The following is a 12,699-nucleotide window of genomic DNA, read 5'->3' as shown; positions in this document are numbered from 1 at the left end:
ATTTCTCCTTTTCTTTCATTTGGGGCATATTTCTTTGTCTTCCCATTTTGGCTGCCTCTGTGTTTTTATGTATTAGGTAGATGTGCTGTGATTCCCAGTTTGGCTGGGTGGCCTCATATGGTATGTGTCCTTGGGACCCAGTGGTGCAGTCTGCTTGATCATCTGAGCTGGGTGCTCCAGGAATGTCCCTTGTGTGGGTCATATGGGCCCTCACATTGTAATTGAGTCTTCATTTCTATTGGCCTGTTCATGCATGGGGTCAACCCTCCAGCTGGCTTACTATGAGGATTGACCCATACTTCACTGTATGAGTTGCTGTGTAGGTGCTGACCACACAAAGTGGAATTCGCCCCAGCAGGGTCTGGTGCCTGCCAAGGTCTCTCTTGGGAAATGCCAGTTGTGAAACTGATTGGATCCTGCTCTGATGTAGTCTGAAGCTGACCACTGTGTGTGTTGGTTTTGGGGTTTCGTGGGTGGGACTCTGGTGCAGACCAGTGTCAGACACTGCCTGTGATTGGCCCTGGGTAACCTGTTTAGAGCCACAGTTTGTGCCTCTCTCTATCTAGCTTTTCCTAGCACTGGGCCCATGGGCAGGTCAGAAAAAATCCCAACGTACCCTGAGATCCACCTCCTTATGCCTCTGCCTGTCAGCTGCCTATTGGTCTAAGTCACCGAAAGAGCCTCTGGTGGTACCCAAGTTTCCTGAGGTAGGTTCGCAGTGAGTCACTAGGAAGGGGCAATTGGTGTTCACCAGGTTCAAACTTGGTGCCAATGCAGGGTCTTAGGCCACTCAGCAAATGTCCTAGTGTATACCAAGTCTAGAAGCTATCTGCTGGTGTCTCCTCCTTTGTGGTAGGGTGGGATCTCAGGGAGTCATTAGGATGAGGCCAGCAGAATTTATCCAGCCCAAACAGACCAAGATTCATCCAGGTGAAGGGAAGGCTCAGCACTGCTCAGGCATGCAGGTAAAAAATGGCCCCATCCTAGAGCCACACAACTCAGTCTGTCTCAGATTCTGCCAGGAGCTGATCTCAGCAGCGTGAGGCCATTAGGAGTTGGGAGGGTGAGACTAGTGGATCTCTCCTGAGGGAGAGGTGCTAGTCAGGTTTGGGGGAAGGTGTGGGGAGTGGTGTTCAACCCCAGAGCCAAACAACTCAGTCTGTCTCAGATTCTGCCTGGACCTCAGCAGGGTGGAGCACTAGGAGTCAGGAAGGTAGGGCTACTGGGAGCCCGGAGAGTGGGGCTAGCAGATCTCCTATGAGGGGGAGGCACCAGTCAGGTTCACAGGAAAGTGGGGGGAATGACCCCTACCCCAAAGTCACAAAACTCAGTTTCTGACACCCCCGGAGTATTCTCAGACCTCTATACCCCAACCCAGGCAGCTGACTCCTCATCAGGGCACAACCTCCATAGGGGCTACAAGGGTCCATAGGGCAGAGCTATTGTTTCCCCTAAGGCCGATGCCATATAGAGAGGCATGCCCCACTCAAGGAAGAGATGGCATCTGCAGTTTGGTTGAGTGACTCAGCACAGGGATCCTGGTGGCTGTACCTTCAGCTCTCTCCCCAGAGCCACAAATCCCAGTCTCTCTTCACATGATTCTAGTCCGCTTCACCCTTCCTCCACCAGAGCCCAAGGTGAGTGGCTGAGAATGAGATTTTGTTGCATTGGCCCTTTGAGAATGTACCTGTGCTTCCAGCAAACTTCCGTCTCTCCCTGATGGACAGAATCCCTTCTGATTTTCACAGCCAGATATTATCTGGGTGCTTCTTCCCAGCTCTGGTGCTCTGAGCAGAGGATCCTGGATTGGGCTTGAGACTCCATGCTTCTCAAGGAAAAACCTCACATCTGAGATATCCCTCGAGAATCTCAGCTACCACCTATGGGAATGGGGCCAGCTCTTCTCATCTCTGCCTTCCCTAACAGTATAAATTTGGCTTCTTTTGTAAATTCTTGGTTATAAGATTTCTGTTCAGCTAGTCTTCAGTTGGTTATTCAGGTAGATTGCTCTATGTTTTAGTTGCAATTCCAGTTTGGTTCTGGGAGGAGATGAGTGTAGCTTTCACCTATTCTGCTTCCATCTTGGATTTCCATAATGTGATTTCTGAACTTCTCTCTTCTCCTTCCTCCAGGGACAGCTCCCTGTACCCCAAGGTATTCCTGCTAAATACCTCCCCACAAAAGAAAGCTCAGGAGATCATGGGATATATTTGAAAGGGTTTTGATATTATTTGATGAAAGTAGAAAATAATTTCACAGTAATGTTTTTTCTTTTTTTAGTTATTAACAATATATAAAGATTTGATTGCTCTGATTTTCTTTTTCTAATAGTTTATTTCTTTATTCAGATAAATATTCTAGCGGTAGCTCTACAATAAGTTCAATAACCTTAAAATCTGAAAACATATTATTGATAAATGATGGTGAAATTGATACTGTCATTTTTTCTGAAAAGCCTCTATGAGGATGCACAGCTTAATCATTATAGCTCTTGATTTTCTTAATAAGGAAAATAACCACACACCAGAAAACAGCAGCTATGTGAGATGAGAGGTGGTAACTACCCTTATTGTAGTAAGCTTTTGCAATATATGAGGTCTGTCCAGAAGTTATCCAGCCATGTAATATGAAAAAGAGACATTTATTGAAGAAGATACAAGAAACAATATACATCGGATAATGACGCCTCTGTCCCCTTCAAAGTAGGCACTTTGGGACCTCACACAGTTCTCCCAATCACCGTCACCTGCCCTGACATATTTTCTTGAATCTCATTGACAGTCTGAAATCTCTTCCCTTTCAAAGGTGATTTTAATTTGGGGAAAACCCAAAAGTCATGGGGCCTCAAATCTGGGCTATAGGGTGATTTGGGTCACCTAGGTGATTTGATGTTTCACATAAGAACTCTGCATGAGATGTGATGCATGAGTGAGTGTGTTGTCACGATGAAGCTGCCGGTCACCATTGCTCATAGCTGTGGTCTTCTGAATCATCCAAGTAGTTTCCATGGAGGAATGCTAAAACTTAACACCAAGTCTGATGCAGATTCGTTGCTCTACTCGTTCAGTCATTTTGAATGCAGTGGCCACACAGTACATATGTTCACTCAACTGCAGCGTCTCCCACCCCCACTGACTAGTACAGTGAAATCATCATTGTTCACAACATATACATTCCAGTCCATTCTCCTTGGCTGCCAGGTTACATCAATATCGTGTAAACTGTTCTTATTATATTAATAATAGCTGGGCTTTTTCTGGACAGATCTCATATATGTGTATCAAATAATCAGATTATGTACCTTAAACTTATATGTGTTATATGCCAATCGTATCTCAATAAAGCTGGGAAAAATAAAAGACTTACCCACAAATAGCAAAATTCTTTAAATAAGATGATTATATTCTCTCTTCAATCAACCCTTTAATTTTAGTTTAAGAAACCAAATATATATGTTTCTAATTTATTTAGTTTTTGTATTCAATAAAATTAAGAGAAAAACTTTGCTCATTTTAAATCAAACTAGAAAAATATGTAGTAATGTGATTTTTAAAGGAAGTTTACATATAATTTTCCAGATTTTATCCAATCTAACCTCAAAGGTATAATTGCATTGAAGTCGTTTTAAAGAGATGTCTATTTATTCTCATTTTAAAAGTCTGAAGCCTCATTCATGGTCTTGTAGAATTCTTGTACTATCAAAATCACTGCTTTTCAAAACTGGTTGTATATTGAAGTTATCTGACTCTTTCTCAGATTTCGGGAATCAAAAGCTCCATAAGGGATTTGTATTTACAAACAAACCAACAAAATTTCCTGAGTTATTGTAATACCCAGTTATTGGCCCTGCATTGGAAAAGCAGATCTCTCTGAACTTTTAGCAGACAGACTGACAAAGTGAGAGCAGAAGAGTTAGTTTGGGGAGAGCAACCTAGAAAACATTTACTGCTTTAAGTGTATAGAAAAAAACAGACTTCCATTTTTACCATGATGGGATTGTGTTTGGTCCTCACTACTTTGTTTCTGGACTGGGTAGTATGCTTTTGTGAGTTGAGGAGGTAGAATTTTATGAATGGGAGATACCAGGTGGCCTCTCCCACTTTTCACTTTTAATGGGCACATGCTGCTTCTATTATAAATCATAAAGTGAAGTGGCTTCTGTGTTTTTATTATTAAAAAAAAAGAAAACGTGTTTTGGTTATAATATATCATAGAAAGATACCATTTCTGCATACCTAGTCTACTGTGGAAAACAGGAATTATTTCTCCCTGGAAATGGAAGGAAGATGGCAGGAATGTGAGTGAATCCATGGAACAGCAAGATGTTTGAACAAGGGAGATTGGTAGCAAAATATTCCTGTTGTCCCATGTAACTTTCTCCAGAGCCATTTGACCTTGTATGCATTTCTTTTATGTTTTAAAATTCTGTGTTTTCAAACAGCTTTTTCTATGAAATCTGAAGACCTGAGGAGAGCTAAAACTATTCTAATGATAAACTGATGTAGGTCAAGAAAGAAAACTTTTTCTTCTACCATCCTAGGTTCTCTGACCGAGGCCCTGCAGATTAAACTGACCGCAGATAGATAACAAAAAAAAACCAGATTATTAACACATGCAGCATGCCTACATGCAGAAGAAACTCAGTGATGAGAAACTCAAAGGGATGGTTTGAACTTGGGCTTTGAGTTCTTTGTTAAGAACAATAAATTCGTAGAGTAGTGACAAAAACAAAGAGGTTTTAGGCTTCCAAGGTTGGCATAAATATATGAGGGAAACTAATAAAGTGGGTTTTGTTTGTGCAGGTCTGTCTTCATGGCCATAAACTTTACCAGGAGAGGAAATTTATGGCAGTCCTCATTTCTCAGTTTCTGCCCTTAGTTAGATCAGGAAAGCATCTTTCCACAGTGATTAAATCTCAGATGCTTTCAGTGTAATAATCCTTATGTCAAAGTGATCTATTTGCAGTGGCATATTTTGATGTCCTGCATTGTTCTCTCCGGAAGGGGAAATGGAAAGACAGTAAAACTTCACGGTAAGTGGATGTAAGTGGAGACCAAAAATTCAGTCACATGCAAAGCAGGGTAGACCCTTGCAAAGTTGATAAAGTTACAGTAGGGGCTAGCTGGAGGACTTGAGCAGAGCAGATTGGGTGTTACCTGAATCCTTGCATTGGTGGTTACAGCAGGGGTTACTGTCTCTCTTTACTGTATCTTTTAAACTAGTGCTTGCATGATATACCATACTTGACATCCATATGAATTCTTTGTTTTGGAGGTAGCTCTTATTTTAAATATTTTATTTATTTATTTTTAGAAATAGGGGAAGGGAAGTCAGAAAGAGAGGGAGAGAAACATCAATGTGAGAGAGTTGTGTCTGGAATGTGCCTCGACTGGAGATCGAACCTGCAATCTTTTGCTTTGCAGGACTTTGGCCAATCAGTTGAGCCACACTAATCAGGGCGTACCTTTTCTTTTAGAGTGTTGCTTGCAAAGTCAGTTTCTGTCAATAACCTTCTAGGTTATGCTTTAAAGCCCTAATATTTTCTTTTCTTTTATTTATTTATTTTTAATTTTTTTTTATTGCTGTTCTGTTACAGTTGTCCCATTTTTTCCCCCATTGCTCTCTCCTATCTCGCCCAATCCCCTCCCGCAGTCAGTCCCGACCCTGTTGATCATGTCCATGCGTCATCTACACTAGTTCCTTGATTAAGCCCTTATATTTAACTGTCTTATTCCCTCCCTGTAGTAGTTGCCTATCACTGCAATTCCTTGGGATTTGGAAAATAGAGAATTTATACTAAATATGCCTTCTGTAAGAGTTACATTCCAAGAAAGGAAGATGGAATATAAAATATAGGGTTTTATCATGTGCTCCCATCCTTGGAATTCATTCCAACTTTCATGTAGAAGATCATGTACACTATTACTGAGACCTTGTAATGCTGCTGTATGTATACTGTTTACTAATTCTGGTACCGTGAAATAATCTTCCTATGTTTCCTTCTGTTCCAGCTGTTCTAGCTTAAAGATTTTGCTCTCCATTGTTATTTAATTATCCAGCTTTGGCCTGCTTGACAGCTTAAAAGCATTAAGAGCTTAATCTTTAACAGTTCAACCAACACATTTATATATTGGCAAATAAAAGGAACTTAATAACTTGAAAGTTTCTTTTTTAAAAATCCTCCTTAGTCACTGTTTAGTAACAGGAGACAGAAATGTATTTTGATTTCTGGACACTGATAAGAAAAGAATATAATGCTGTACTCTTGTGAAATAGGAATTGGTAAATACTGGATTATTTGAGACAAATTACGAATATTAGAGAACTGTAATAATAGTGACTGGAGATATTACTGGAGACAATTCATTATGCAACTACTGATTGCATCAGTCAGGATTCATTCAGGAAAACAAACCATGTTAAGTATGTAAATGGAGAAGATTTAATATGGAGAACTGGTTAGACAGTTGTTAGAAGGCTGGAAGAACAAAAATGGAAAGGTAATATTAACTCAGAGGGTAAAAGAAAATCTTAGGGTTGGGGAAACAAATGGAAGGAAGTGGTGCCACCAGAAGGAAAGAGCCAGAGAAGGGGCCACCATCTCAGGAGATACCACACCTCAAGAGTTGATGTCATGAAGGAAGAACCACTGCTTCCTACCTTGGGACTGGGGAGGCAGGGACATAGCAACTTCAAAGACTGCCAAAAAATAGAAAGGAGAGAGTGAAAGTAGGAGGGAAGCGCTATGCCCTGTTCCAACAACCCGATTGGCAGAAACTTAACAAGGAGCCAAGGGGCAAAGGACCTTGGGAAATATTGTTTGCAGAGTTTAGAAGGACAGACATAGAACTAATAGGTAAATAACATGCACTGTACCTATCCACCTTCTGGATGAGTGGTTCTTGCTAAATTATCATTTTTCTCTGCTTTCCTTAAAGGGCTTGTTCACTTTGTATAGAAGCTATAAGAAGGTTGAAGACTAACACAAAATAAAAATAAATTTCAGTTTGTTGTTATTCTTCAATAAATACGTGAAGAATTTTATTGTTGCATAAACGAAGTTTTATGTTAGTTTTCCTGGGTTCTTAGAAAGATTTTTGTCTACTCAAATGTATGTCACTTGCTGGAGAGAATTGACTGAGAAATCAATAGGAATATCAAATATAGAGAGACAATTAAATGTTGGTATAATTAGCAGCCTAAATTATTTTAAAGTTTTGAACTTTTCATATTTCCTCATTTAAGGGGTAAAATACATAAGTTGAGTTTCTGAGTCTTGTGCTAAATTCTGACATCTCTTTAGGAAATGGATATTTGTAAATGTTTCCATAACTTATTAAATCTTTTTTGCATCATGCCACCTATTTGTTGTGTGGGTCATAGGGCAAGTCAAAATCTTTCCATTGTCTAAGGAAAAGATGGACTTGACAGTAAGTAAGGAAATAGCCTTTAACACTGATAAATTGTTATCATTTGTACTTTTTGCAGTTAAAGGAATCAAAATTCATTCAGATAAGATGTGCATTTGAACTGAGTTAAACAGGACAAGAGGGTCACCTGCTAAAAAATCCATCACTTTCTCCCTTGGCACACTTCTGTTAACTATACAAATTGAGAACCAGCTATTTTGTATTCTGTTACCAATATTAGACAACATTCCCTGTCAAAAGAAAGCAACAGACAGTTCTCTCCTTTCTAAAGAAGGCCAACAAGCTCCAAATGCCCACAGGTTTTACAATGTCTGTTTTTTGTGAAGCTTAGATGTAGGCAGGAAGAGGCAGAAGATGAATTTGACACATTTAGCTTCCTTAAATAACAACTTACCAAAGATGGACTATATGAAGTCTTTCTAGAAAAAGACTAATGATTAGGTTTTTAGCTTCTGTCTCTTCAAGAGTCTAAAATATTATTTGACACCTGAAATCACTAAATTATGGGTTCCAGTTAAGATGTAGGCTTTGGAGCTATTCCACCTGGTTCTGATCACTGCTCTACTCTTTCTAGATTATACCTTGGACAAGTTACTTAATTTCTCTGTGCCTCAGTTGCTTTATCTGTAAAATGGGGATAGTTATCTACTTTATTGGGATTATTTTGAGTATTAAATAAGTTAATATGAAAAATTAGAATCTCAATAAGTACATTTTAGATTTCATTTGATTTTGGGTTTGGTTTTAGATATGTCTTGAAGAGATAAAGAAAAAAATTGGAAAATTTGTTTTTGGGGTTCATGGTTTATTTTCAGTATGCAGATCTAAATCGCCATGTGGATGCATTGAATGCCTGGAGAAATGCTACTGTGCTGAAACCAGAGCACAGTTTGGCTTGGAACAACATGATCATACTTCTGGATAACACAGGTACAGAAAGGGAAATTACATAAATCAGAGGAAATTGTTTTATGGTACAGTACCATTGAATAATTAGGAAATTTAGATTAGTATGGGTTTTTTCCCTAGTGTGTGTTAGAGTTGTTGTTGTTTTTTTAATTACCATGTGATTTAATATTTTGCATTACAAAATGTCTATTCTTCTAGAAAATGGAGAGTCCTTTCATGTATTAGAATACGAATGTTTGGGAAAATGACACTTTGCTTAAAATAGGTGTGTAGTAATAAAGGGAAATGTGTGCTAATATCTCTTTTCTCTGAAGCCTGTTATCTAGCAGTGCCCATCACCTAGGATGCTGGAAGTAACACAAGCGAGTGAGAGTAACTAATGGGCTTATGAAATGGAAGGTGTTAGATCCATGCTCTGAAATTCATGGACTGTACTCGGAGGAGATGCCCTCAAACCTACACCCAGAGATTCTTATTTTAGAAGTAATGCTCATAATAAACTTGATGGTCTGATTTCTTAGCCCATGGCAGACTTGATCAAGTAGGACTTACTCTGCTCCTCTAGTTTTAAAAATCCAAGCATTTCAAAAGAAATGATAGTTTTAATTTGGCAGAATATAAACCTAGAAAGCCATCTAATCAGTGTGGATTAGAGATACTCACTTGTTTCTAGTGAAAGTATAGAGTATGTACTTCAATATGATAAATATTAAGTTATTAACATGTTACTGTGATATTCTTATTTTGCAGACTTGTTTTCTCTGATTTAGGTATAATTAGTATCTGGAAAAAAATTAAAATTAGGTTTTGTACAAAATCTGATCAAAAACTATATATTATGTCAGAATTGCACTAGGTTACATTGGCTTTGCAGCTGATAGGACTATTTGTGTGTATGTTGTGTGTGTGACACATTTTACATTGATTTTCTTTTTTTTTTTACATTGATTTTCTTAAGTAGTTTATTAATAACCACTGTGTATAAAGAAAGTCCAAAATACTAGTATGTGTTTTTCATATTTTTATTTTTTACTCTCAGGTAATTTAGCCCAAGCTGAAGCAGTTGGAAGAGAGGCATTGGAATTAATTCCTAATGATCACTCTTTGATGTTCTCATTGGCAAACGTGCTGGGAAAGTCCCAGAAATACAAGGTGTGTAAAGTGCTGGCCATGATTTCTTGCAATTAATGCCAGCATCTGACAGAAGCCATAAATGTTACTTCTACCCAGTTCAATCTGGAATTAAGCCAAAACAGTGGTAGCAGTACACCACTGTGGCTTGGTCAGTTTGCTTCCTGAAGAAGTTGCCCAAAAGATGGATTTGTACAGTTAAACTCCATGTTCTTTCTCATCAGAATTCACTATCCTTGCTCAAATGTGGGAGGGAAGGAGATGCCCAAAGAAGGAGTTGTCCTGTCACACACTTCCCTAATCACCATTCCAAGCCTCTTCTCAACAGGGTGTGGCCCTGCTGGTCCTTCCAAGTGTTTTCTGGAAGAAGGATGCGGTGGTACAAATAAAAGCACATTAAGAGTTTGATAACCAGAGGCGATAAAACTGCATTGGTTGTTGTTTCATGTGCATTAGGTCTTATGTATTTCATTTTTTAGGAATCTGAAGTGTTGTTTCTCAAAGCAATTAAAGCTCATCCAAATGCTGCAAGTTACCATGGCAATTTGGGTAAGGAAATTTTTCAATTTGAATACTGAAATTCTAGTAATTTTGATGAAATATGTGTATTTCTGGAAAATCAATGTTGGGAGAGTAGGTTTTTTTCAACTCTAGCTTGTCTTGTCCTTTATAAGCTGGTTTCAATGTGTGGTTTTTTAAAAAGAAATTATCACACTAAAAAGGTAGCCAAATAATGGTCATATTTACAAATTTTAATTATATGATCAGAATAGCGCCCACAATCACCCACTTTGATGATAGAACTCGGATATTCTTTCTTTGTGTGAAGGATCCTAAGGATGTTAAACTGAGATGTACTTTGGAAGTTTATTGTCTAACTTACATCCTTTTCCCATCTTCCGTAGTGCATCTTTCATGCTAGCCTGGTCTTCTCTGCTTTCTTATGTTCTCTTATGCCTTGGCTAAAAATGCATTTTTAAAACTTTATTTCCTAGAATGCTTTTTTTCATTATACATGTCAGTAGTTAAGATTTTTAGAACACAGTATGTTGTTTAGAATGCTGAATCATGTGACTTTTTTTTTTTTTACCAAATCCATTTCCTACAGACTGTAGCTTCTCATCGCAAAAGTCATGACATGTTGATAGTTGCTCTTTTGCCCATCTAGAAAGTTAGTTTTATTTACAAAATCATTATAATTGTCAGAGGCTTACCATTCCAATAATGAGATTTATTTTAACTATCATTTTGTGGTCAGATTTTGATGTGAGAGCCCTTATTTCCAGCTGGCAACGAGCAAACCAGTATTTTTCAAAAAGGTATAGGGAAATCTTTATTTGAAGTAAATAGTTGGACCTCTACAGAGTCAGGACTCTAAGCAGTGTGGGAGCCCAGCCCTATTCAGTCTGGCTTCTTGGAAATTTCATGACAGAATTAAGAAACTTAATATACTCTTCCTTTTACTTTATGTAATAATGTTGCTGTAGGGAAATGGGTCATGCCTAATGATACAAAGAACCCCTGGACTAACTGGGGGTGGTTAAACAGACAATTATGAGGGCATATGATTACAATAAATAAAGTTTGTGGCACAAACGATATTATTTTAAACAATGATTTTTGAAAACAGTTTCAGAGGTTCTTTAATATTTGTTTGTACAAGTGATTGGGAACACCACAAGTCATTCAGAATTATTTCCAATGAAATTCATCTATTGCTGTTTCAGCTGTGCTTTATCATCGTTGGGGACATCTAGAGTTGGCCAAAAAACACTATGAAATCTCTCTGCAGCTTGACCCCACTGCCTCAGGAACTAAGGAGAATTACGGTCTCCTAAGAAGAAAGCTGGAACAAATGCAAAAGAAAGACGTCTGACCCTTTTTCCTCCATTTTTTGAGTTTGTATGTATGTGTATGCATGACACATACCACTAATATTATGTGGTTACATTTAAACACTTAAAAGTCTTATGTGTTTATTTTATTCTTTTTTTCTTCTGTGAAAACAAAGACATGCAAAAAGATTACAGCACCAGCAATGTTCTCTTTGACACTCGATGTGACTTTTGCATTGAAGTTGTATTTTTTCAGACCACGCAAATATAAATTCTAAAATTCCCAGAATGAAGTCTTTTTTAATTAAAAAGAAAAAGAGGAAAAAAATTATCTCCAGCAGCTTACAGTAAAATGTACCCTGCATTTGGGATGTGAGCCATGTTGTATAGACTGGCACTATTAAACATCGTCTTTGAACAAGAAAAGACAAACTGACTCCTACGATTTATATAAATATTGAATATATCTGTATATTAGACTTTTTATTTAATGACAACAAAGGGTAAATTAAGATTTTTTGTTTTTAAATCTTTTTTTAAACAATGAACTATGAACTTCATTTGTAAGGAAATATTTATTTGTATTTTTGTGTTTTGAACAGGGCAAATAATTGAATAAAAATGGAAATGTTAACATCTAGTATATTTATATACTTTTTTCCCCATAGGAAGAAGTTCACTCCTGCAATATTTTTTTGATTCTCCAACTTGTTTCATACATAGGAAATTATGTAGTATTCTACATGAATTGTTAATAGAAAATCCAAGCTATGCTTTAAGCAAAAGCAGGCAGCCTGATGTCTTTATTTGTTATATCCAGTATTAAGAGGGCTACACAACTATGTAGGTTGCTTTTTATGTTTTTAACTGTAAAGCAGTTTTCCATTTGGCTTAATGGAACCACAGTCATACTATATTCAAAAAACACAAGAGGTAAATTTTCTCTAAAAGGAAGCCACATCTGTGGTATTTTTAAGAACAGGATTATTTCGACTTCCGGCCAAGATGGAGGCTTAGACGGACACGCTAGGTCTTCCTCTACAACTATAGAGGAATACAACTACTTCAAAACAAAGGATAACTAGAAATTCCAGAAAATAAAACTACACGGAAGCCCAACATATGAAGTTATAAACCAGCGGTGCCATTTGGGCAGGTAAGAGTTAAAGAAGGCAAAGCTGTTTGCGGAGCAGCGGGCGGGGTGGCGAAAAATCCCGGAGGCAATCAAGCCCCTGGCGTGCGCGACTCCAATCAAGCCCCTGGCTTGCCCGACTCCGGCGCTGGGGAGAGCAGCCGCAGCATCGCCTTGAACAGTGAGGCCCAGGGGGGCGGGAGGACGGATCCCGGTCTCCTAGCTGAATAACTGTGTGAATCCATCTTGGACCCCCGCCCCC

At 38.3% G+C, this 12,699-nt stretch overlaps 1 protein-coding gene across 3 annotated transcripts in view; it reads left to right on the top strand.

The window, feature by feature from the left end:
- TMTC4 (transmembrane O-mannosyltransferase targeting cadherins 4) overlaps positions 1 to 12,278 on the top strand; it is a 77,120-nt gene extending 64,842 nt beyond the window's left edge. For all 3 annotated transcript variants that reach the window (XM_090258495.1, XM_090258494.1, XM_090258493.1), the window contains 4 exons: positions 8,246 to 8,360; positions 9,379 to 9,491; positions 9,950 to 10,019; positions 11,198 to 12,278. In XM_090258495.1, coding sequence (XP_090114621.1) covers positions 8,246 to 8,360; positions 9,379 to 9,491; positions 9,950 to 10,019; positions 11,198 to 11,346 — 447 coding nt within the window. In that variant the 3' untranslated portion in view covers positions 11,347 to 12,278. The remainder of the gene's footprint in view (positions 1 to 8,245; positions 8,361 to 9,378; positions 9,492 to 9,949; positions 10,020 to 11,197) is intronic.
- The last annotated feature ends 421 nt before the right edge of the window (positions 12,279 to 12,699 follow it).

This window comes from Furipterus horrens, unplaced genomic scaffold (assembly GCF_987537825.1).
Source record: "Furipterus horrens unplaced genomic scaffold, mFurHor1.1.pri manual_scaffold_12, whole genome shotgun sequence".
Lineage (NCBI taxonomy): Eukaryota > Metazoa > Chordata > Mammalia > Chiroptera > Furipteridae > Furipterus > Furipterus horrens.
The sequence above is the reverse complement of the archived record's forward strand: the minus strand, read 5'-3'. Positions and strand labels throughout refer to the sequence as shown.